Genomic DNA, 26,976 nt, shown 5'->3' on the forward strand with positions numbered 1-26,976 from the left:
GCACCTCATCTTCCAGTTAGACACTTGACAACCTTCCAGACTTAAAATTGAGTTCAACAACTTCAGATCATGAACTCTCTCCTCCATCCCCACCCTCTTTCCAATCCCCTTTTTTTCTAATAATTTATATATTTTTAAAATATATTTTTCTTTTCCTGCCTATTTCTATTACTATTTTTAAATGTATTTCTATCCATTGTTTTATCTCCACCTTTTAGCCTATTTCGATTCCTTCCCCCTACCCCACCCCCACTAGGGCCATCTACCATTTGCTCATCCAGCTTTCTACCCTTAATGTCACCATTAGCACATCCTTTAGCTAATATCACCACCGTCAACATCCCTTTAACCTTTTGTCTATGACATCTTTGGCAATTTCTTCTTTGCCTCCACCTATCACTGGCCCCCTATCCAGCTCTACCTGTCCCACCCCACACAAACAGCTTATATTTCACCTCATTTCTATTTTTCTTTAGTTCTGATGAAGAGTCATACGGAGTCGAAACGTTAACACTGTCTTCCTCTCCACAGATGCTATCAGACCTGCTGAGTTTTTCCAGCTATTTTTGTTTTTGTTTCAAGATTTTCAGCATCCGGAGTAATTTGCTTTTGTCTTTGGATGATAGTGTCAAAGGGCAACACATAAATGAGAGATAGAAGGGGGGAAAAGAAAAGCTCTTGATGAACTCTGGAGGGAATGGTGTAGAAGCAGGAAGGGAAAGCATTGCAGGTGATTCCCTGATTATGGCTGGTCAAATAGGAATGGAGCAAAAGTATCAGGAAGCACTTGAGGTTGTGTGGACACTAACAATTACTTTCTATGGTCTATTTTTTAACTGCAATCAACTTCTTAAAGTTGATTTAGGTTTATCTGATAAGTAGCAGTTTGCTAACTGCCAAGTCTCACTTTTCATTCTGACAGCTGTGGTTCATGAGTCAGGAATGTCATGGGTTTGAGCTTACCCCAGGGACTTCAGCACAAATCCAAACTTAACACTTTCATACAGCACTGAGGAAATGCTACACTGTCAGAGGTGTTGTCTTTGGATGAGTTGTTAAACTGAGGCCCTGCCTATGCTCCCAGAGTAGTGTAAAAGACCCCACAGTATTATTGTGAAGAAGAGTAGGGCCAATTTTGATTCCTCAGCTGACACCACAAGAAAGCAGAATATCTGGTTATTTATTTCATCAGTGTGTATGGTAACTTGCTGCTTGGTGTAGAAAGTGAAGATGAGGAGAAACCTATTGCAGTTTTACTAAGGAGGGGAAGTGGTGAGAGTAGAAGTGCAGGAACTGGGATGGATCTGTTTGAGGGTCCTCTCAACTATGGTGGAGAGTAATCCTTGGTTGATGAAAAAGGAAGGTGACATTGTTACCCCACCAGGCTTCATGTTCAATGGATCATCCTCGATCAATTCAGCCACCTCCAGCATGATGCCATCACTAAAGATATCTTCCTCTCCACTCCCAACATTCTTAGGAGATCTTTCCTCTGTGACATCCAGGACTATTCCTCAATCGTCCCCAAAACACCCCCTTCTCATAGCACTTTCCCATACAAACACAGGAGATGCAACACCTGCCTTTTAACCTCCACCATTTCTACTGTTCAAGGTCACAAACACATCTTCCAAGAGAAAGAGTCATTTACTCATGCCTCTTTCAATTTTGCATACTGTATTCACTGATCACAATATGCTCACCTCTACCTTGGGATGACCAATTGCAGATTGGATGATCACTACGAGGAACATCAATGTTCAGTCCACAAGCATGACCCTGAACTACCAGTCGCCCGTCACTTTAATTTGCCACCCCACTTCCACTCTGGCCTTTCTGTCCTTGGCCTCCTGCACTGATCGAGTGAAGCTCAATGGAAGCTCATGGAACAGCATTTCATCTTTCCATTAGGGACTTTACAGCCTTCTGGACTCAACACTGAGTTCAACTATTTCAGATCATAACATTTTCCTCCAGTTTTACCAGACAGCAGCTGCTGGTAATGATATTGATGTTCAGTAACACATTCCTCCTTCTAACCTACCACCCTTTCACTTACTTAAAACCTGTTACAGCCCAAATATTTCCCAGTTCTGTTCAGAGATCATTGACCTCAAAACAATCACCCAAATCCTCTGGTCTCTGGATCTTCAGAGACTGGACGTACAACTTAAGATGCATGTCGGGACCCCACAGAAGTCCTGACATGCTGACCTTCATGGGAATTGCCCGGGAATTTTCAACTTCCGATGGGCAATTCCCCTGCTGCCCAAAAGCCTCTGTGAATATCTCAAACTCTGAGTTAGAGACTGGGACTGTTCCTAACTAAGTAGTAACTAACCTGTTCCTAACTGGTACTTAACTAGATAGCTACCCAAGAAATGCTACATAAATTAAAACCTGGTCTGACACCCAGGTAACTACACAACCGACCTCTCAAACACCCACACTAACCTCCTAACGACCCCCGACTTTCCATCTGACCCAAAAGCACCCCCCCCCATCTGATCCAACTATCCTTGACCACATCCTCTGATCTGACTGCCCCTCCTGACTAACCCTCCCGACCCACCCACCCTACCCACTTGCCTCACCCATCTATCCATTCACTCATTCATCCATTCACTAACAATGGTTGGACATCTAAACTTACCATATGGCAGCCAATGCTATAAAATGGGGGTGTGTCCTGTTTTTCCCCAACTCTGTAGTGCTGCGATAGGGTTCTCAGATGGAAGCTGCACTGTGCATTTCTGGTAAAGCCGGGCTTGGGAGATCTGGCAAGAAACGTGGAGTAACAAGGTGGAAGAAAAGTTCGAGCGGAGCAGCAATCTGATGATGATTGCTGCTCCACAGAAGATCTGGGCCATAGTATAATAGAATGGTTACGACACGGGAGGGCAGTCAGTCCATCATTTCTATGCCAACTCTCTACAAGAGCAACTTTACTACTCCCACTCCCCCACCCTTTCTTGATAGTCTTGCATTTTTTTTTCTTTTCAAATAATTATTCAATTCTTTTGTGAAAGCCACAAATGAATCTGCCATCACCACACTCTCAGATAGTGCATTCCGATCGTAACCACACGCTGCGTAAAAAGTTTTTCTCATCTTGCCTTTGGTTCCTTTGCCATTCACCTTAAATCAGTGTCCTCTGGTTCTTGACCTTTCTGCCAAAAGGAACAGTTTCTCCCTATCTGCTCTGTGCCGACCCTACGTGGCTTTGAACACCTCTACTGCATCGACTCTCAACCTTCTCTTTTCTAAGGAAAACAGGCCCAGCTTCTCCAATCTATCCAGGTAACTGAAGTCTCTCATCCCTGGATGTATCCTCAAAATGTTTCCTGCACCATCTCTAATGCTTTCACATTCTTCCTAAAGTGTGATGCTCAGAATTGGATGCAATACTCCAGTTCACGTCAAACCAGTATTTTATAGAGTTCCATCATAATTTCCTTGCTTTTGTACTCTATGCCTCCAGCTATAAAGCCCAGGATACTGCATACCTTATTTACCACTTTCTCAACCTGAAGTGCCATCTTCAATAATTTCTATGCATACATCGCCAGGTCCCAGTGCCCTGACATCCCCTTTAGAATTGTACTCATTATTTAATAATGCTTCTCTCATTCTTCCCACAAAATGTACCACTTCACACTTCTCTGCATGAAGGTACATCTGCCACATGTCTACCCACCTATATCCTCTTGCATTTTAACACTATCCTCCTCACAGCTCACAAATACTTCCAAATTTTCTATTATCTGCAAATTCTGAAATTGCACCCTATGCATCAAAATCCAGGTCATTAATATAGATCAAGAACAGCAGTAGTCCTAACACCATCCATTAACTCTGTTTCTATCTGCACAGATGCTTCAGGCCTACAAAGTATTGGCAGCACTTTCTGCTTGTTTTAATCTGCTTGCATCTGCAATTTTATGCATGGCTAATGAAGGGCTTGTTTACCAAGAGGGTTCAGAGGATTTTTTTTATCTTAAGTAATATTTATTCACATTAAATTTGATTTTGAAACAGTGTTCTGTTCAATAGATAACCATTCCTTACTTTGTGATAGGTAATATGTATTTACTGATGGTTTAAATATATTTTATTGTTTAACTTCTGCAGTAGCAGCTGATGTTGCACCTTACACAGGTGTTGTGGCAGTTGCCGTGTGCCTTACATTACTGCTAGTTGTAGTGATACTCGTGTATCAGCAAAAAACAGTAAGACTTCAATTCTGATGTAACTGACACTTCAATTCTAACAACAGGATTCCAACCTGATGTCTCTGATGAAGAAAATAATTTTGAACTGCCATTGTCTAAGGATGTCCCTGATGCTGCAGTTCCTGGTCAAGTCGATCCAGTGGTAGAATCTCAAGTCATGTGAGCTACATCGCTCTAACTAAATCAGAAAACCACCAAAGACTTAATCTTGCATTCACATCTGTTCATTCTAAGTTGGGGTTTTCCCTCCTCTCCCAGCCTGCTTTGTGAGTAGGTTTTTGGGGAGGGAGGAGTCGTCATTGTTATACATAACAGAAACAGTTCCTTCGGCCCATCGTGTCCACTGTGGCCATCACGCACCTATATTCTAATCCCATTTTCCAGCACTTAGCCTGTAGCCCTGTACGCTATGGCATTTTATGTGCTCATCTAAATACTTCTTAAACGTTGTAAGGATTCCTGCCTCTACCAACCCATCAGGCATTGTCTTCCAGATTCTAACCACCCTCTGGGTGAAAAAGACTTTTCCTCAAGTCCCCTCTAAATCTCCTGCCCCTTATCTTGAATCAATGTTCCCTGGTTATTGACACTTCCACTAAGATGAAAAGTTTCTTCCTATCTACCTTATCTATGCCCCTCATAATTTTGTATATCTCTATCAGATCCCCCTCAGCCTTCTCTGCTCTAAGGAAAAAACCCTAGCCTATCCAGTCTCTCTTCATAGCTGAAACGCTACAGACCAGGAAGCATCCTGGTGAATCTCCTCTGCACCCTCTCCAATCACATCCTTCCTATAGTGTGGCAACCAGAACTGCACACAGTACTCAAGCTGTGGCCTAACTAGTGTTTTATACAGCTCCAACATAACCTATATAAAAACAAAAAACTGCAGATGCTGGAAACCCAAAACAAAAACAGAATTACCTGGAAAAACTCAGCAGGTCTGGCAGCATCGGCGGGGAAGAAAAGAGTTGACGTTTCGAGTCCTCATGATCCTTTGACACAACTGTCAAAGGGTCATGAGGACTCGAAACGTCAACTCTTTTCTTCTCTGCCGATGCTGCCAGACCTGCTGAGTTTTTCCAGGTAATTCTGTTTTTGTCCAACATAACCTCCCTGATCTTATGTTCGATGCCTCAGCTAATAAAAGCAAGTATCCTATCCCTTCTAAACCACCTTCACTGCTGCCTTCAGGGATCTATGGATATGTATACTAAGATCCCTCTGATCCTCTGTACTTCCTAGGGTCCTTCCATTCATCGTGTATTCCCTTGCAGTGTTTGTCCTCCCCTGGAGGGGAAAGGGACTCACACACACACACACACAAAGGAGGAAGTAGGTAGAATAACGTCACGTGATGAAACCTCAAAAAGTTGTCCAATCAGAAGTTGCCTGACCTGCTGGCCCAAAATATCTTTTTCAATGTCCCGATGAAATTTCTCTAGAGTTACACACAGCAGTGTCCTAGAGACTGATCTTCAATTCCTGGACGATTGGCAACGCTAAACACACTGACACTGCTCCCGCTCTACATAGCAACTTCCGGGTCGAGTGACCAAGGCCGCTCACGTGACTATACGACGCCCCTCTCCCGTCGACGTCACCGATTGCCGTAGACAGGGGCGGGGCACAGCGGGACGTGTGGGTGGAGAGGTTGCGGTGGAAACGGTGGGTCAAGGAGACGGAGGTAATGAGTGGCGGTTCCTTCGGATTCAATGGAGATAGAGTCTGGGAAGGGAGTGGGGATGGTCGGTAGGCCCTCATGGGTCAGGGGAGATGGCTTATCGGTTGGGGGTGTAGTTGGCTGAGAGCGCAGCGCGGTGGAGTGGCAGGGCCTGGCGAGCGGGTGAGAGCTATTCCAGGGAAAGCTCCTGGGAGAGGGGTCAGGTCACACGTTATCCTCAGGCTTAAGTCCCTGCGGAGAAGGGCACAAAGTAGGGATGGGGCGAGAGTGGTTCAGAGGGATTAATTTGGGGTTGATACAGGTCTGTTGGGAGGGAGCGGTTCAGGGGGATTAATTTGGGGTTGATACAGGTCTGTTGGGAGGGAGCGGTTCAGGGGGATTAATTTGGGGTTGATACAGGTCTGTTGGGAGGGAGTGGTTCAGGGGGATTAATTTGGGGTTGATACAGGTCTGTTGGGAGGGAGCGGTTCAGGGGGTTTAATTTGGGGTTGATACAGGTCTGTTGGGAGGGAGCGGTTCAGGGGGATTAATTTGGGGTTGATACAGGTCTTTTGGGAGGGAGCGGTTCAGGGGGATTAATTTGGGGTTGATACAGGTCTGTTGGGAGGGAGCGGTTCAGGGGGATTAATTTGGGGTTGATACAGGTCTGTTGGGAGGGAGCGGTTCAGAGGGATTAATTTGGAGTTGATACAGGTCTGTTGGGAGGGAGCGGTTCAGAGGGATTAATTTGGGGTTGATACAGGTCTGTTGAGAGGGAGCGGTTCAGAGGGCTTAATTTAGGGTTGATACAGGTCTGTTGAGAGGGAGCGGTTCAGGGTGATTAATTTGGGGTTGATACAGGTCTGTTGGGAGGGAGCGGTTCAGAGGGATTAATTTGGGGTTGATATAGGTCTGTTGGGAGGGTGTGGTTCAGAGGGATTAGTTTGGCGTTAGCACAGGTCTTTGGGGAGGGTGTGGTTCAGAGGGATTAATTAGGGGTTGATACAGGTCTGTTGAGAGGGAGCGGTTCAGGGCGATTAATTTGGGGTTGATACAGGTCTGTTGGGAGGGAACGGTTCGGGGGATTAATTTGGGGTTGATACAGGTCTGTTGGGAGGGAGCAGTTCAGAGGGATTAATTAGGGGTTGATACAGGTCTGGTGGAATGGCTCGGATTAATTTGGGGTTGATACATGTCTGTTGGAAGGGGGTGGTTCAGAGGGATTAATTTGGGGTTGATACAGGTCTGTTGAGAGGGAGCGGTTCAGAGGTATTAATTTGGGGTTGATACAGGTCTATTGGGGGGAGTGACTCGGATTAATTTGGGAGGGGATGGTTCAGAGGGATTAATTTGGCGTTGGCACAGGTCTTTGGGGAGGGTGTGGTTCAGAGGGTTTAATTTGGTGTTGGCACAGGTCTTTGGGGAGGGTGTGGTTCAGAGGGATTAATTTGGTGTTGGCACAGGTCTTTGGGGAGGGTGTGGTTCAGAGGGATTAATTTGGGATTGATACAGCTCTGCTGGGAAATAGTGGGATTAATTTTAGATTGAGTATATAGCCTAAGAAGACATAACCAGACTGGCCATGTTGTAAACCTCTGGTTCTAAACCTGATTCCCATTTTGTTTTCCATTAATTCCCTGAAATGCAGAATTGTTCTTCAGTACCACGAAGTCTTCCTTAGTTGTGTTGAAAATTCCTTGGCCTCCTTTCATTAATGATACATTGCTTACGCAGGAAAGCTCTTCTTGAAACTTGACCTACATGTTTGTAAATTCTATTATTTAAAAATGTAGTCTGGGACTGCTTTCAGATGGCTGTAAAGTTAGGAATGTTGTACTTTGGGTAATTTGGAAAAACTGGCACTTTAATCCCGCAATCATCTCCCTCAAATCTGCTGTCATCATTCCACATCAAAAGGACCCATCTTTGACCCCTTTTCAATTGTTGCAAACTACCGCCCCAATTCCAACATTCCTTTGGGCTCCAAATTCCTTGCACTTTTTGCTGCCTCCCAAATACATGCTCACCTTTCCCACGCTTCATGTTTGAATTCCTCCAATCAGGTTTCTGTCAGCCACAACACTGAAATAATCTATAATCAAAATCGCAAATTGTATTCAATGTAACTCTTGTAATCTATTCTCCCTCATTCTTCTCCACCTGTCTAGCCTTTGAATGATTGGTCATGCCATCCTCTCCAATGCCTATTCTCTGTAGTCCAGGTGAGTGTGACTGCCTTTGTCTGGTTCCATTCCTGCCTATCCAGTCATATCTAGAGAAGCACCTGTAAAGGCTTCTTGCTCCCACACCGTTAGCTCTGGAGTGCTCAAGCGTCTATCCTTGGTCCCCTCCCATTTCTCATCTATGTCCTCCAGTTACATCATCCAAAAACATGTTAGCTTCCATGTGTACACTGGCGCCACCAAACTCTGCCTTCCCCTCTTGTCCCCTGCTCAGCTTCTGATTTATCACTTTGCTTATTGGATGAGCAGAAATTTCCTCCAACTAAACACAAAACCAAAGCCAAGCCAAAGTCATTGGTTCCTACAATTAACTCCATTGCTTGTCCTTATGGAGCTGCAGCAGCCGCCTCATAACCATAGTGTTCTATTTGATCCTCTGAAGAGGTACTGACCCAATATTTGCTGCTTCGCCAGGACAGTTGGCTCCGCCTCTGTAACGTTACCTGTCTCCACCCCTACCTCAGCTCATCTGCTATATCCTTCATCTATGCCCTTATTCACTCTAGATTTGACATTCCAATGCTTTCCTGATTTCCTGTCTCCCACCCTCCATAAACTTGTGATCATCCAAAACGTTGGTGTCTATATCCTAACTCGCACCAACTTCTGCGCCTTGGTGCTTGCCAGCCTACACTGGCTCCTGATCCAGACTTCGTTTTAAAATAATCATCTTTGTTTTCATGTCCCACCCCGGCCTCATCCCTCCCTAACTTTGTACCTCTTCGCCTCTGCAACCCTCCGGGATCTCTGCCTTCCTCCAATTCTGGTCTCTTGACCATCCCCAGTTTTAATTGTTCCATTATTGGCTTTATGTCTTCAGCTGCCTAAGATCTGGAATTCCCTCCATAAACTTCTCCACTTCTCTATCTCTCTCCCTCCCTCTCAGACACTCTCAAAACCAACCTCTTTGAGTAAGCTTTTGTTTATTGCCCTAATGTTTCCTTGTGTGTCGGTGTGAAGTATCATAGGATGTTTTTAGTACATTAAAGACACTGTCTAAATGCAAATTATTGAAATTGTTAATTATTTCATGAATAGCTACTGATACATCACATTTTAGGCTGTGCTTGTCTATAAGGTAAATGATATTTTTAAAGCTGTAGTGAAACACTTTTTTAAAACAGATCAGGAGCAACAGACCCATACAATTTTTTTTAATAAACCACAATCCAGAAACATCTGAGAACACTGAGCTAAATAGAAGTGGATATGCGATCAGTCCACTCATTATGGAGGCATGTAATATTGGCACACTTAACAAAATAGATTATGAACATTTTATGTGCCTATATGCTAGCAGGAAAAGTGTCAAAGCTGTACTGAGACTCCCAAAATGGTGGCGTTTTTTAAAGTTGCTTTTAGTCCATCTGTAAGGCAGTTCCTCTGGCTTCCGAAGTCAGTAGTTAAATAACTTAGACCCAGACTAATCTCTGTAGCAAAGTTTCAGTTTTTCATTTGTCTTCTGACCAATTCACTTTACATTATGTAGATTTCCTGAAAATTCACAACAGGAAGCATTTTTTGTTGGTGCCACTGGCTTTACCTCCTCAAATGTAGTACATCATGTTTTGAGAATTGTGGCATTTATGTTAATAGAGGCATGCTCATTTAGGAGGAGCCAGTATGGATCTGCCAGCTAAGGAAGCTGTGCTGAATAACTTTGGCTTTTCAGCATGAAGTATTTGTTTCCATAGACTACTGATCTATTGCTCTGTTTAAAAAAAAAAACAGTTCCTGGTTGGAAGTCTTTTAGAAGCTGAAGAGGAGCAAACTTAATAGTTTATATAAGGTCTTTGAGTCCCTTAGCCCATCAGCTGCTGAAACCCTTGTTCATGGCTTTCTCAGTTCTGTACTTGGCTATCCAAATGCTCTTCTGCCTTGCCTTCCACCCTTCTTCAGAAACTTGAGGTCTCCCAATGCCTCAAATTTAAAATGATCATCCTTTTGTTTAAATCCCTTTATGGCTTGACCCCTCCCTATCTTGTAACCTTTTCAACCTTGCATGAGCATAAGAGACATTTAAGAAAAAGTGCTAATATCTGCCAGACTGAATCATAAAGAAAGCTTACAATTTTAGTTTGCATACTTGTAATGTTAGAAATGTCCCAGTATCACATGCAATGTGTATTATAGTCAAACATGACAGCTGTTCCATGCACACAAACAATAGGGCAATTTCTCCAAAAAGTCACTGATTCCACATATGGCCTCTTCAGATGGTGCGATTGACATTGTGTTTGTTCTGCATGGAGTGTCACAGACACTGTCCATTAATTTTGTGTGTATGTTGTAGCATTCCTTACAATGCCCATGGATCAAGATATTGCTTGGGATTATGATCATCTGCAAAATACCACTCAGTAATGCTGCTGTAGTTTTCACACCTGTTCTGTGGCAGTCTAATCTTTTGGGTCAGCTGCTTTTTTGTAGAACATCTGTGTGCAAAAGTCCAATTGAAATACACATGAATAGCCCCCTAATGGGGATAGGCTGCCTGTCTGGCACTGACCTTAATGACCCAAAAATAAACCACCAAGAAATAATGGGATTTCTCTCAAATTTATCAGCTTTGCTGATTAGTTTTAGTTCTTTGCAAGTCATACTGGAGGAGGAATGCACAGAAGCCAAACTGTATTTTATATGAAAGTCTATAGGGAAATAGCAGCTATACCACCTCATCTCTTGTAAGAGGATGGTAGTTTGTATGTGCATCCCATCATTTTTGCCTGTTAGTATTTAAATGAGAGCTGTGGAGTTATGCAGTTCACTTTCTCACCAGTGACCCCGTTGGGCCATTTGGATTCTGTGTTCCACTTTTTATTTGCCTCTTTTACTTAACCTTCCTGAAAGGTAGGCAAAAATCAGTAAACAGAAGTTTGCAGATTTGTCATAACTTATTGCCTACCCTGGGCTATTAAACTTTATTTTTGGTGTGCCAAATTCATGCTTGTAATGGTAAGTACTTTGCTGCCAATTCTGTGTTTTGGCTGTGATACTTCATTGAAAGCTGCTTGAGATGGGGCTCTGTTGGGTCAATGTCATCTCCAGTCCCCAGCTAGATTCATCACACCATCTCTATCTGATCTGTATCCTCCTGCCGGCACTGAGCTGGTATATGGTGCCCCAGTAGGTGGCTGGGTTTTGTCTGTCTCCAGACTTAATAGTGTCCGCAATGGCTCAGGAATCTTCAAACTTGGAGCACCTAGAAAATGGAATTTGGCTGGGCAGCTATTTTGGCCAACACTTGCTATGGGCTAAATGGCCTCTATCTATGCTGTAAATTTCTATGATTCTATGGCCATACCTTGCTAACCTATTCTTGCTTGGAGGAGCTATATCCAGATGCAGGTTTATTGTGTATAGGTTGGGCTTATCTGTTGTTTCCTTAAAGCAGGATAGGCGTCAGTAGTTTTCTACAAAAATTGATGCACTCCGAGGAAAAGAAAAGCATTGCAATTTTTATTGGAATAAGCAGTAGAAATACTATTCTTGTAAAGTCAGTAAGTATGGGAAAAAATTATAGAGCTTCTGAGATGCTATACTCATGACGTGCTTTATGGCTAACTTTATTTGATAGGAATTGCTTAACTTGCAGACCCCAATTTGAAAACCTGTGAAGTGAGTCTGCTAGCGTATTTATGCCTGGGGTCAGATCAGGTGCCGAGTTTTTCTTAGCCTTGAAAGACAACCTCCCAAATGCTGTACTAATCAATACTGTCCAATGCAATTAGATTTCAGTTGGTTTTGATTACTTGTCTGTGCTCCCATTTTTAGCAGGAAACACAGTTTACTTCCTGGAACAGATGAGTACATCATGATCAGCTCGCAGTCTTCTAAGATCTCTATCTGCCAAAATATTCCATAAGTGACATGACATTATAGCAAAAGAAAAGAGCACTGAAGTTGCTTAGTCATTGGAGAAGTCAAGGATCATAGTTGAGACAGAAACCATCATTGCATCTATAAGTGAAGAATAAGCATTTTAAACAAATAGCCACAAGAAGGGCATGGGTCAATGAGATTCTTTAATTGCTCTAACAAAGCTGACATAACACAATAATGTCTCTATACACTTGTGATTCACATATTTTATGTTTCGCACACTTGTGAGATTCTTGGCTTGTCAATATTTCTCTTACCTGATGCATTATTCACTCTGTTTTTATCAAACTACAGGTTATTATGTGATAGGTTTGCGTCAATTCTGACATTTAGTAAGTTTTATTATTTAAAAACTATCCCAGAGTTTGCTGATGACTCAGTAAATGCTGTACTTGGTGTGATACTGAGCCGCACAGTGAAAAGTCCTTTTCTCTGCTTAGCTAATCTAAGCAGACTACAATGAGGTCTGTTGAGTTGGGGAAGCAAAGGGGGTGGGGAATATGGTACTATTCCTACTTCTGATTGTCTTTGGTGGAAATGTCTGAAAAATGTGCACGTGAAATTGTGAAGGTCTGTTCACTTCTGAATAGCCTATCAACAGTTGTGAAGAATGGCCATTCTGGATGGCTGTGAGCATTCGTTGGACATGCTCTTCTGAGGCTCTCAAAGCTGTCCTACAAGATGAACAGCAACAGGCTACAAAATATAAGGCATGGCTTTAAGAGGCTTTTCCTAATTTTTACTGACTTCCTTTCTCCCACAACATGAGACATACACAGCATGAGTTACTGGATTTGGGAGCAATATGGACCAGGCATGAATTTGCTCAGTAAATTTTACAGATTTGCTGTTCTGTTCAAGATTTATGATTATTAAGTTGTATTCAAAAACTGAGGTCTCAAATATGTAATGCATCACTTTATGAAACAGCGACTAGGTGGTAACAGTGCAGGTATTTCTGTTAGTTAAATTAGAAAGCTCCATTAACAATGCACCGATATACTTGTAGCATTCACTACTTTGCTGAACACTGATCATCAGTCACAATCCAGTTTCTGACAGAACCATGGTGCTAACCTATAAGGTCAAAGTGACTTTTGGAAGCCATTTCATTCCATTACTTTTTTTTAAAAAAGGTTCTAGTCAAAATTAAAAAAAAAACTCTTACAGTATAAATAGTTCACAAAAGTTGAAACAACATTACGATTGCCCCTACCCATTTTTCTGTGTGGTGAATAGCAGTATCCAGCAGTTGCTGAGCTTTGTCACTAGATGGTGGCATATGCATTTTTTTTACATAGAATTTGCAGCACAGATACAGGATATTCAGCCCAACTGGTCTACATTGGTTCATGCTCCATACTAGTTGTCTCCTACCCCACTTCATCTAACTGCATTTCCTTCTATTCCTTTCTCCCTCATGTATCTATTTAGCTTCCCCTTAAATACATCAATAATATTCACTTCAACTACTCCATGGTAGCAAGTTCCAGATTCTGACTAGTTTTGAATTCTTTATTGAATTTACTAGTGACTTCATTTGTGGCCCCTAGTTTGGTTTCTGCTACAAGTGAAAACATCTGTTCCATGTCTATCCTATCAAGCCTCTTTATAATTTAAAAAAAACCTCTTTCAGATCATCCACCAACCTTCTCTTTTATAGAGAAAGACCCCCAGCCAGTTCAGTCTTTCCTGATACGTTTAAGCTCTCAACTGTGGTAATGTCGTAAATCTAATTTGCATCTCCTCTGGGTTTTCTATGTCCTTTTGGTAATGTGGAGATCAAAACTGTACGCAGTACTCTGTGTGGCCTAACCAAGATTCTATACAAGTTGAACATAACTTTCCTGCTTTTCAATTTTATTTCTCTAATTGAACCTGAGTACTTTGTTTACATTTTTATGGTCTTGTTAACGTGCACTGCTACTTTTAATTTGTGAATCTGTACCCAAGATTCCTTTGCCTTTCTATCCCACAGAGATTCTTAATTTTCCAAGGGGTATAGATTCTTTATCTCTCATACGAAAATGCACCGGCTAACACTTAGCTATGTTAAAATTTGTTTGCCGTTTACATGCCCATTAAAAAAAATTATTGTCTTGTATTTTGACACAGTCTGCTCAATTATTACCTCCCTGTAAATTTGTTGTCATCCACATTTTCATATTTTACTTCCCATTCCTGAGTCCAAATCATTCATGTTAATAGCAAACAGCTGTGGCCCCAGCACCGATCCTTATGGAACACCACTTCCCACTTTCCCCTACTCTGCTACTTGTCCCTGACTCTGCCTGCTCTGAATTTAATCATGAGTATATTATGTAGTATCTTGTTGAGGCCTTTTGAAAATCGAAGTATATTACATTTACTGCGTGTATTACCCTTGTCTACTTTTTTTCACTTCAAGCATGATCTTCCTTTTGGAACCCTTGTTGACTATTGTTTGTTTTATTTTCAGTTTCTGAATGTTTCTCTATTACATCTTTGAGTAAACCACTGACAAGCTAATTGGTCTATAGTTCTCTGGATTTGTTCTATCTCCCTTTTTACATGTAGGAATATTAACATAAACTGTTCTCCAGTCCTCTGGCTCTTTACTATTTTCTATTTTCTTAATAAGTAAACAACTTTGGCAATCATTAGACTGCTCATATCCTTGCATGATAACAGACGTCACCTTTCCAAATGATCAGTGCAGGAATCTAGAAGCTTAATTTTGACTGGTGTTTTGTGTGACTAATATAGTTTGCAATCTATCCCATTGATTTTTGCTTTGTTTGCTTCACTTGTAGTATTTGCCTGCTGATCAGAATGGGTCAGAGATATACTGGAAACAGTACTGTAAAATAAATGGCAGGGTTTGAATCTTGGAAACTCCCACATTAAGCAGGACTGATGGTTCTAGTACTCTGTGTTCCCTGCAAGTGGCTTTTAAAAAACCCACCAAAGCATTTTACTGAAATGTTGTAATTCCCTGGTGTCAGCCTCTATATTAATGCATTTCATGAGTGTATTGATCAAGAAAAAGCTGATATGGCTAACTGTCCAATTTGCATTTGTAACATAAAATCAGAGGTGATGAATTCAGATTGACCAGTCCTAAAGAAATGGGCGACTAAATTACTTCAAAAATCCAGGTTTCCTGTAGATATGTTTAACTTTAAATTGCTCTAATTCTGGCTTCTTCTGCAAACCCATCCCTCAACCATTGACAGCCTTACCTTCAATTGTCTTGGCCCCGAGGCCTTGAATTCCCTCCTTAAGCCCCTAAGTGCTTCCACATCCACCCTCCTTCAAAGCCCTGCTTAAAACCTACATTGTTGAACAAGCTTTTGGTCAACCATCCTAATATGTGCTCCTTGGTCATGGCTCCATGAAGCAATTTGGGACACTTTTTTCTACACTAAAGGCTTAGATTATTGCAAGTTGGTGCTGTTATACTCCTGCCCAAGCAATCCTAGAATGTAATTTCCATTGGTTTTCAGAATGCTAATTGCTTTTCCGGTTGGACTGATTGCTTATATTTACCGACATTCAGATCAGACTTTAATACCTGTGCTTCTCCAGCTATTGCTTAAACCTTACTTCAGGTTTCAAGTTATTTGAAAACACCTGTGTTTGGATTGCAAAATGTTTTGGTTTTCAAGCCAAAAATAGAACACACACTGATGCTTTAAGGCACCTACTGGTTTCAGGAAATGGTCAGCATAGTCTCCTCTGGCAATAATATACATCATGTTAATGGAAAGAAAGTTATAAGTCATGAAATAGGATTAGGCCATTCAGCCTTCATCCTTTTAGATAATGGCTGACTTGTACCTCAATTCCCTTTACCTGCATTTGTTTCATATCCCTTGATACAGTTGCACAACAAAAATCTATGAATCTTAGTTTTGAAAAATTTCAGATTAGGAAATGAATGTAAAAGTTTCACTTTCTGTACCTATATGTTTTATTATATGACTGCATGTTTATTGTTCTATACCTGGGTTCAGTCCACTTGTTTCAGAACTTATAAAGTCAGACATTCTCAATGTGACTTTAGCAGAGTTTAATGAGCTGAGGGAGTTTGGTGAGGAGGGGAGGGAGGTACCCACTTGTTTTTTTTTGCTCTACTACAGGGGAAGAAGCTAGCTGTTTGATACCTGGTGAATGGATGTGTCTATTCTGTTCCTAAAGTTCAAAATAGTACAGAAATTTGTGGTAAGGTTTATAAAATTCTTTATAAAATTTATTTATAAAAATAAATAAATGAAGAAAATAATCAAGCAATTAAAGCACAAGGATGGTTGGACAGGTGATGTGTCATGGCTGCAATATATGGGAGTTCCTGGAAGCCAGTGTGATCCAGTGCAAAGGCATCTGCAGTAAATTGCAGTCAAGGAGCTTTGGCTCAGTCATTGGGCTGGAGGCTGATCTGCAGACTCATCAGGAACGGGGAGAGTAACTTGGATGCTTTGTACCAGGAGGTGGTCACACCCCTTAGTATAGGGTGTTCTGATTTGGAAGGTGGTCAGGAACAAGCGGTTATGACTGTGAATGAGGCAGGTAAGGGGACCCAGAGGGCAGGAATGTTGGCCTCTGCAATTGTTCACCAAGTTTGAGGTTCTCTCAGCTTGTTTGGATGGGAGTGGAGGCTGCACGGTGAATGAGCTAGCTGTTAAGCCACTGTGGTACAGGAAGGCATTCAAGTGGGGGGAGCAAAAAGGAATGTAGTGGTGTTAGGGGACAGTGTAGTGAGGGGGATTGGCACTGTTCTCTGTAGCAAAGAGCAAGAGTTCAGACTGCTGTATTGCCTGCCCAGTTCCAGGATTCAGGACACTTGCTTGGGGATGGAGAGGAATTTACATTGGGAGGTGGAGGATGCAGTTATCTTGGCCCATGTAAGTGCCAACAAGATAGGAGGGACAAGGAAGGAGGTTTTACATGGGTAGTATGAGGAGCTAGGCACCAAATTAAGAAGCAGAGCCTCTAATAATCTCTGGACTATTACCTGAGTCATGTGCAAATTGGCCTAGGGCAAATAAGAATAGAGAAATGCACGTGTGGCTCAAAGACTGGTGTAGAAGCGGGTTCTTGTTTGTGGGTTACTGGCACCAGAACTGGGGAAAGTGGGGCTGTACCATTGGGACAGTTTACACCTGAAGCGATTGATGTTCTAGTGAGCTTCAGAACTAGGGAAGTGGAGAGGCCTTCAGGTCAATAGTGGGGGCAAGGGATCAAATTTGGGAAGATGTGGACAGAAGTGGCTAGTGAAATAGTTGATGTGTTGGTTTTTCCAAAATTTCCTAGATTTGGGGAAGGTTCCATTAGATTGGAAAATAGCAAATGTAGCTCCTTTATTCCAGAAGAGAGGGAGACAGAAAGCAGGAAACCACAGGCCATTTAGCTTAACATCTTTCATCGGGAAAATGTTAGAAGCTATTATTAAAGATGTTATTGCAGGGCACTTAGAAAAGTTTAAGGGCAATAAGGCAGAGTCAACATGGCTTTGTGAAAGGGAAATCATGTTTAACCAATTTATTGGAGTTCTTTGAAGGAGTCAGATGTGCTGTGGATAAAGGGGAACCGATGGGTGTACTTAGATTTCCAGAAGACATTTGGTAAGGTGCCAGATTAAAGGTAATTGCAGAAAATAAAAGCTCATGGTGTTGGGGCTAGTTTATTGGTACAGATAGAAGATTGCCTAGCTAACAGGAAACAGACGGTAGCTGTGAATGGGTCTTTTTCTGGTTGGGATGCAACGAGTAGTGTGTCATAGGGATCAGTGCTGGGGTCTTAACTTTCTGCAATTTATATAAATGACTTGGATGAAGGGACCAATGGTATGGTTGCTAAATTTTCTGACAACCCAAAGGTGGGAAAACAAGTTGTGAAGAGGACATAAGGAGGCTACAAAATGACAGGTTAAGTGAGTGGGCAAAGATCTGGCAAATGGAGTATAATGTAGGCAAGTATGAAATTGTCTATTTGGGCAAGAATAAAAAAGTTTATTACCTAAACGGTGAGAGATTCCAGAGCTGCGATTCAGGGATCTCTGTGTCCTAGCCTGTGAATTGCAAAAGTTTAGTATGCAGGTACAGCAAGTAATCAGGAAAGCTAATAAAATGTTAACATGTATTGCAAGGGGAATTGAATACAAAAGTAGGGAGGTTATGCTTCAGTTGTACAGGGCACTGATAAGACTACAGCTGGAGCAGAGCTAGATAGATTCTTGATTAACAAGGGGGTTATCGGGGGTAGATCAGTCATGATATTGAATAGCGGAGCAGGAATGAAGGGCTGAGTGGCCTACTCCTCGATGTCTGTCTGTTAATGGGCACATAAGTTATTAAAGTATCCCCAAGTTCCTCACCTTTTTATTCAGATATCCTTGATAGAAGCTGCCTGGACGTGGGAATTTGCTTGGTTTTAAAAAAAAATTATATCTTACTACATTTTTGAATTGAAGTGACAGGTACTGAAGTTGTAAAGGTAGCACACACTGCTTTGTCATGTACTACTGGCACATGGTCTCCTCAAATGGCCTTCACAAGTAAGTCCACGTCCACCAGAGGAAGCAACCAAATTACATAGCATTTACAGCCCAGAAAAAGACCATTTGGCCTACCAGGTCCGGGATGGTGTTTCTGCTCCAGATGAGCCTCCTTCCATCTTCATCTAGCATTTTTTTGTAATCATAGGATGTGGAAATCGCTGGCCAGGCTAGCATTTATTGCCCATTCCTAATTGCTTATTCATTTCTCTCTCATTTGTTTATTTAACTTTGCTTTAAATGCATATGTGCTATTCTCTTCAATCACTCCATGTGGTCCGGATTTCCATGTTCCAACCTCTCTGTGGGTAATGAAGGTTTTCCTGAATTTCATTTTGTATTTATTAGGTGACTATCTTATATTTGTGGCCCCTAGTTTGGGGGTAGAATTCTCTCTCCGTTCCATTACATGATGTAACTTTCTGTTGACTAATCTGATTGTAACCTCCCCCGGTGTGCCAGGCAGACCAAATCCACAAGAGAAACTTGGTCGCACTTTCACAATGGTTTTGCAATTTTTATTTATTACGAGATGTGTGCACTGAATTCAGACGTAATGAGTCCACCAAAACCTTTAGAGATTTTTAGAAAATTAAATTAAAATATTTATTAACAAAATAAAAGATTTCAAGCACATACATATGACTAAAATTATTTACTATTATAACAAATCCTAAAATTCCTAACTGACTTGACTTCCAGTTACACACCCCCTTTAAGGCAATAGTCCAAAATAGATTTTAGATTTAAAAGAAACCCAGCAAGTTAACACAGTACTCACTTGACAGTGGAGTTCCAAATGGCTTTTCCCAACTTCAGTCACTTTACACAGATTTATGTGCAAATGGCTGGAGGCTTCTTGAAAGCTGTTTCACACACTCCTGTTAGATCTTACATGGCCTTCCTTACATAGCCTTTCATTCTCCTTTATATTTCTCTCTCTTTAATATGTAAATTCTATTGACCTATTTGTCATTGAAACTGTATCTTCCTCATAATATAAAAGCTTTCATGTTGCCAATGTTGTTGGTAACCTTTGGGGAAAAATAAACACACTCCTTAGCCTTGCTTATCTGGCTAGTTGTAAACAGACTAGGATCCCTTTGAAATCCAAACAATCCCTTCATTTATGTAAAAATGCAAATTCCCTTCACCTTACATGCTAAGCCAGCATCCATGTTTATTCGTTAGCATGTCAAGCACATTTCTATACCTAGCTTCTTTTGATGATTTCAAGTTTGCAGTCTACTTGACTCCAAATGTAATTAAATCACAGACAAAACTACCTATACTTATCTCCATAAAACTACTTCACAATAAACCAAAAAAAATTATGAACATTATTATACTTTTGCCACACTGAAGGAATTCAGTTTTATAAGTGATACTTGGTACATCTCAAAATATAAAAAAGATATAATTCAGTAAATTCAATGGGATGATAATCTTCTTTACAGTGTTACCAGGTTCATGTTAATCTGATCTCTGATTTGGTTGTCAGCCCAAAGAATCTGAGCTGGTCCATGTTTGTGTCTTGCCTTGAAGCACAGCCTGGTTAGCAGAAAAAGCCTTGGATAAATGAGGCTTTGGTCACAAGTGGATAATTGTGCATTTTAGCAACCCATATCGTTTTTGGATAAATTTCACTGTCAAGTAATTGGGAGTCCAGGTGTAGGCTTTTCCATTATATTATTCTCAAGTACAGTAAACACATGGCAGTATAGATATGGATTAATCTGTTACTTGGCAAGGTGAGAACAGTAGCTTATGATTAAGAGTACCTGGCTGGGACAGTCACTTTTAATTTCATTCATTGACTTTACAAACTGGCCATTCACTGGTCAGGAGTATGATTTGTTTCTATGAACAGTTTCTGGGTGATGTTTCAGAAGGTAAAATACAGTGGACCTTACTGTAATACGCTTGTAATTTTTGATAGCGCAGATGTGATATTATGGCTCATGATTGTTCTTTGGTATTCTGTCTTGTTTTGCTAACATTTCAAATGTGAGCCTAGAAATTATGTAATAATGAGCTGTTCAACTACATGAGATATCGCAGCCAAGCCCAGTCTGCCCTCATCTACTCCACGTTCAACAAAACATTTTCTTGTGGTTGGATAAGCCTGGCATAGTGGTGTAACCTTTCTCCCTCATGATGTGAAGCAATACAATAAATTCGGTGGTAAGAAAAGAAACAATTATAAGTGACATGGAGCAGATTTTATTTTTTAAATGAGTTTTGCCAAAGTTATAATATGAATGTTCTCAATTCCTCTTGCACAAAAGTATCCAAGCTACAGCTTGAGAATGTGGCCAGTATGTACCATGAGTTCCAGACAATTTGTTTTTCTTCTGTGCAACTATGTCCTGTTTGAATCTTGAGTTGAAAAGGGCTGCCCTTAACGCTGTTGTCTCATTTTGTGCCCTTTTCTCTTGAAGGTTGCTCTACATAAACCTATTTAAGTGGTTGGCTTTCAACCAGGAGCCCAAACAGTAAGCAAGCTCATCAACCTGAAGACGGCAAAGTAAAATACAGCCTTGCCATCATCTGACTTTCTCCGACTGATCTAAACCCTGATCCATGTACTCTCCAGCAGGTGAATGCAATTGGGAATCCTGACGATTTTGTTTTCTGCAATGCCCCAAAGGCACCGGAACAAGTTCTGGTGCTCTTACTGCAAAAGTATAGTAATTCCTTCCCAAGTTTCCAAGTAGAATCTTGTAGTTTAGTCTCAGAATCTTTTTAAATTAAAGTTGCATTTTTTAAAAACACATTTGATAGTTGTGGTACCAGTGGGAAGAAATAAATAATCAAAATGCAATTAAAATTGCTGGGAATGTCTTCACTTCTGCTGACTAGGGGTTTCTGCTGGCATCTGTATTGACCTCAAGTATGTGATGACAAGCTACTGGCCAACTGCTTTTTAGATAATCTGCATTAGTACAGTCCATTAATTCCAACTAAATAATGTGTAGCTCATTCATATCTTTTCTCCAACATTACTAAACAGTTACCCTTTGTGAAATGTTACCATCTGAAGGACACAATATATAATGCAAGATGTTCCTAGAACTTTTTTCCCTCCAGGCTCCTGTCACCATGCCCAACCCCCACCACTGCTGCACACTTATATACGCACTTCGGCAGGAGGAGGATTGAAGCTGCATTGGGATTCATTTGATTATTACATGCAGTTTATGAATTTCACCTATAGACTAACACTTACTGGGTTTCCTTTGTCTGGTACCACTTGACGATGTAAGTAACAATGCCTGTGCGGCATGTACCAACTGATGGCTTACTCTGTGTCCAGAGTAATGTTAACTGACATCTGTCTGTACTTATGAGAACCCATTTATTTCTGTTATATTTGAGTAATTATCAGCATGTGGACATTATTGTCACAACTTTTTTTATTGTCTACTCCTAGTTGTGCTGAATGCAACTGGCTTACTATAATTAAGGGTCAGCCATGTTGGTGTGTAACTGGAGTCCTATGTAGGGCTGACTAGGTAAGGATGGCAGGTTTTCTTCCATAAAGGACAGTAATGAGTTAGTTGGGTCTTTACAGCAATCCTGCGGGTACGGGGTCACTTCTACTGAATTTTCTTTTTACTATTTCCAGATTTTATTTTTAACTTAATTTAAATTCTCAAACTACATTGTGGGATTTAACCTCTTGTTCTCTGGATTATTAGTCCAGTGACAAATGTTAAACTATTGTACCCTTATGTTCTCTATTTTATTATAGAGAAAAGGTTTAATGCATGATTACACAAAGGCTAACTATTTTATAATTAGAAGTCTAGAGCACAACTTATGCAACTTATAAATGCAACTGTACCACCTTTGGCAGCTCCCTGACCCAATTCATGCTGAAGAGATTCCAGAGGGATCGATGGGGAAGAGCAGGGAGGAGATGGGGTGATGGAAGTCACCATGTTTCCTGGGTCTGTTCTATGGTCCAGTTTTGTTGAGCTTCTATTACTTAAGAATGATTAAGAAGGATTAAGAATGTGGTTCTTGGGTTATCTATTGGATGATATTTTGACCCTGATATTGGTAATTTGACTTGCATCTCAGGCAAAGGATGTATTCTGGTCACTTAACTTGTAATGGAATCACTGCCCTATTTCACTGCCATGTAGATGCCTCGTAAACTGCTTGGGTAAAGAACTTTTGCTTAAAACCACAAGTTGTAGCAAACAATCTTTATTTTAATGAGTACATTGCATAGATGCTGGACCACCTCCTCTTCCTACAATATTAACTTTGCTGAAAACAATTAACGAAGAAGGGCAGGATATCTGCGTTGCACAGAGCCTGTTCCAATTCTCTCCTAATATCTGTGTCCCTTTCATTAGGAGTTGTTAGATGATGAAGGAACAAATTATTAAAGAAAGTTGTTTTTTTGCCATTTTACAGCCAGTTGAAGGGCAGGGATATGCTGATTGGTGCCACTTCTGTTTCAGTAAAAGTGCTTCAGAGCAGGACTATACCCTAAGGGCGAGTAGGTTAAGCCTTCAAAGCTCAATTGCAAACAGATGATTCAACATATCTTCCATATGAGAGGGTTAACAGACTGCAGAGCTGCGGCTATTGTGTAATGTGCGTGTCTCAATATTCAAGTGTTTGCATGTAATATGAAGTTGAAGCACAGCACCTTCTTTCATTGAAATTGGAAGAGGAGGGTTAGAAATTTTGCATGGCTGAATGCTTATTTTCTGTATGGTGGGATGAGTCTTAACTCTGCAGGAAAATAACAGTGAAGCACAGTGCAGGCCTGTGGCTGGCAATCACATTCAAAGAACTGGATGATGTGGTTATAGTTCATGCAAGAGTTACAATAGCTAATAGGGAGAAGAACAAACTCCAATTTATATAGCGTCTTTCATATCCTCGTGACATCTCAAAGCACTCGGCAGTTTATAAGATATTTCTGCAGTGTAGTCACTGTTTTATGTAGGAACTGCAGCGGCCAATTGATAATGAGATAATCTGATTCATGATGTTGCTTGAGGGATAAACATTAGCTGGCACACTGGAGAGAACTCGCCATCTCCTCTTCAAATGGTGCCATTGAATCTTTTACATTTTCCTGAGACGTCAAACATGGTCTTAGTTTCATGTCTCATCGGAAGGATGCACTGCTGACAGTTCAGCACTCCCTCAGTACTGCTTCGAAGTAGTCAGCCTAATTTATGTACTGCAGTTTCTGGACTGGGGCTTGAGCTCACAATCTCCTTACTGAGATGAGGCTGATAGGTTCTTTTGTGTTCTGCCTACAAACTAAGTAAGTACTCTTCAAAAATAATTCATTGTTTGCGAAGTGCTTTGGGGAGGTCATGAGGGTAACTCAAGGTTTTTTTTTAAGAGGCTGGATAGAAATTTAAAGATACGTGCAAAACTTTTATATTTGCTATGCCATATATTATAAATGGAACTTATTTTATATGTGCAATCTCTAAACTTTCCAACTACCGTCCACAGGACCATGTGGCTAATTGAGAACATTTTGATTGACCCAGAAGGATAAGCACTTGAGACACATGGATACTGAAGCACAAAACAGACCAAAGGACCTTGTCTTATCTGGGTCTACACAAGAATTGACGGAGCAGATTTCTTGTGTGGGACCTGCCAGATATTATGTCTGTGGCTATTTTGCAGCTTTCAATAACATTGCCATCACCTTCCCCATCCAGAAGGTGCTGTTTCGACAGCAACTATATGGGCTAACAACAGTGGAGGCCATCCGGCAGCTAAAGCAGGATGGCTTTCGCAATCTCTACCGAGGGATTCTGCCCCCGCTCCTTCAAAAGACTACGACCGTAGCATTGATGTTTGGCCTGTACGAGGATTTCTCTTGTCTCTTGAAGAGAACAACTAATGCTCCAGAGCTGTTCAACCGCAGTGTGTCTGCAGTATTGGCAGGGACTGCAGAAGCAGTGCTGACACCATTCGAGAGGGTACAGGCTTTGCTGCAGGATCACAGGCATCATAACCGATTCAGAAATACCTTCCATGCCTTCAAGGTTTTGAGAGCCTATGGTATCAGAGAATATTACAGAGGCCTTGCACCAATACTCCTCCGCAATGGACCTAGTAATGCATTGTTCTTTGGTTTGCGAGGGCCTGTCAAGCAGTGCCTACCAGAAGCCACTACATACAGTGCGAATGTTCTCAATGACTTCATCTGTGGAGGATTTCTGGGTTCGATACTTGGAATAATGTTTTATCCAATCAATGTAGTGAAAGCACGTATGCAGTCACAGATTGGAGGGGAATTTCACACCTTTGCAAATGTCTTTATGAAAATCTGGAGCGAAAGGGATGGCAAATTGTCTCATGTAATGAGAGGTGTACACCTCAATTATCACCGGTCAATCTTATCATGGGGCATAATCAATGCAACCTATGAGATCTTGCTTAAGTTGCTCTGAGAACTTTACAAAGCCCAGCCTTTAATCAGAGCAACGTTTTAAGCTCTATGCTCTCCAGCTCCATCAGTCGAATGTAATTTGAAGCAGCTTGCTTCTATGGGTGGGAGGGAAGGAAAGCCCAACTTCGAATAAAAGAGACCAGGTGTCCATTTGCAAAGTACTTTGGATCAAGTTTGGGATCGTTTTGCAGATATTGGGTTTCATTTTGTATTGGCAGGAGATGTAAGTCAGGAGCTAGGTTGAGTAGCAAGTGTTTTAAAGTAATAATTCCAACAAACCTACCTCAAGGAGGATGGTTCCTATCCCTTCTTAGCCCCGGAAATAATTTTTTCCCCTTTTCCCCCTGCTGTCTTTTTTCAGAACTTTGAAACCTCCATTATGACCTAAAACCTTTATGTGGTCCTGAAACAACCTGGGTTATTTTTAATTGCAGTGGATTCTTTTTTTTTTCAAAGACGGTATGTTGGTGTCTACCTGTTCTTTCTATGCTGTTATATTGTTGTCTTAACTTGTTCTACAGCTTTGACATGCCTTTTAAAGTGTTTTTATATGCAGTGCATCAATGGAGGTTAGGCTATTGTTGTAGTACTCACATCATGTCTGGGTCACCATGTGATAATTTAGAACATATCCTGTATGTGTTTGCCCCATTTCCAGCTGGTTGTTTTGAGTTTGTCTGCTGCCCTCATTTATCACTTCACAAACACAAAGTCCAATATCCTGGTTGAAGTTGTTTTCAAGTGGCCTTTAATTTTTAACTAATTTTTAGATTAGTAAAAAAATTGCAAAATATGTCAAAAGTATGAATTCCAATGCAGAGTTTGATGAGCACTCAATTATTTGAAGCAGTCTAGCATAATATAAAAATGCTTAGAAGTTAAGCTGAACTACTTGTCCTTCATCTGTGTGTGTATTATATATATATGTATTAATTTTTATCTTGAACAAGTAATCAACTTTTGCACCTTTGCTGAAAATTATATTAAAATGAATATGGGTATTGGTGGCCACTGGTCAGATCTTCAACTTTTTGTTCTGTTGTTTCAAAGGTGTTAATTTAAACAAATGTCAAACCTTTGGTAAAACGTGGCCTTGTGATGATGTCAGAGTCGAGCTCAATGGTGGAGGTGAGTGTCATCAACCCTCTTCGCCACCTCCACCCCAAAAAAACTCCACCTGGGAATTGCTGATTTTAGTACTTCAATTTTAGTGATTGCTTTTCATTCTGTTTGACATACAATGTGCAAAATCACATGTTAACCAAAGGCTACCCCCCACCCACCCGCGGATACAGCCTTGCTCAGGTCCATCATTTAGGAGGAAAATAGATGGGAGCCTCGTACTATTTCTGCGTTTCACACCAAAAGGTAAGCTGAAATGCTGCATTTGTGTAAATTTTGAGTGTCACCCCATTTTCTGCTAACCAGGGAGCTATAGGTCTGTTTAGAGATCAAATCCTTATAACAATTGTGCAATTCCAACAGAATTCCAGTAGTGTATTTTGGCTTAGCCTTCTGTTAGTGAAGAAATTACCACTAATCAAGAGAAAAGACAAACTACAATTGTTTTAAATATATGTAGTGACTAAATGTATGCTATCATGTTTACACATAATGTACACCTTTTGTACACTAAAGGTGAGGTCGATTTGGTAGGTTTTGAGAGACTTTTGAAGCTAGAGAAAATGTAAGGCAGAGAAGTTTGAGATAAGATTTCAAGACCATGAAACCTCAATCACTGATGGAACTAGTTCAATCTGATTAGTAGATGGTGTGAACTGCAATATGGGACTGGAAAAGGTCAGGAGTGGAGGCACGGAAGGGTTTGTTAGCTAGAAACCTTACATAGACTGGAGAAGCACCAGATGATGCGAGTCTGCAGTGTAGTAAAACACGTTAAAGTTCATGGACATTCAAATAGGCATGTCAATAAACACAAAGAAACAGGTGATGCATCAGGAAAAACATAAATTCCT

The 26,976-nt window shown here is 41.0% G+C and overlaps 1 protein-coding gene across 5 annotated transcripts; it reads left to right on the forward strand.

The window, feature by feature from the left end:
- The first annotated feature begins 5,704 nt into the window (after positions 1 to 5,704).
- On the forward strand, positions 5,705 to 26,007 carry LOC121277121 (mitochondrial nicotinamide adenine dinucleotide transporter SLC25A51-like). 5 transcript variants are annotated; one of them, XM_041186153.1, is made up of 5 exons: positions 5,705 to 5,919; positions 8,064 to 8,117; positions 16,142 to 16,223; positions 20,997 to 21,154; positions 24,049 to 26,007. In XM_041186153.1, the coding sequence occupies exon 5, from the start codon at positions 24,108 to 24,110 to the stop codon at positions 24,999 to 25,001; it is 894 nt and encodes a 297-aa protein (XP_041042087.1). In that variant the 5' UTR covers positions 5,705 to 5,919; positions 8,064 to 8,117; positions 16,142 to 16,223; positions 20,997 to 21,154; positions 24,049 to 24,107; the 3' UTR covers positions 25,002 to 26,007. The 5 variants fall into 5 exon arrangements, with proteins under 5 accessions (XP_041042087.1, XP_041042085.1, XP_041042088.1 ...); XM_041186151.1 differs by lacking the exon at positions 16,142 to 16,223; XM_041186154.1 differs by lacking the exon at positions 8,064 to 8,117.
- Positions 26,008 to 26,976: the final 969 nt, after the last annotated feature.

This window comes from Carcharodon carcharias, chromosome 4 (assembly GCF_017639515.1).
Source record: "Carcharodon carcharias isolate sCarCar2 chromosome 4, sCarCar2.pri, whole genome shotgun sequence".
NCBI classification, from domain to species: Eukaryota; Metazoa; Chordata; class Chondrichthyes; order Lamniformes; family Lamnidae; genus Carcharodon; species Carcharodon carcharias.

Excerpts from the sequence above, each read along its gene's own strand:
- LOC121277121 (XM_041186153.1), top strand. The coding sequence starts at position 24,108 with ATGGATACTGAAGCACAAAACAGACCAAAGGACCTTGTCTTATCTGGG.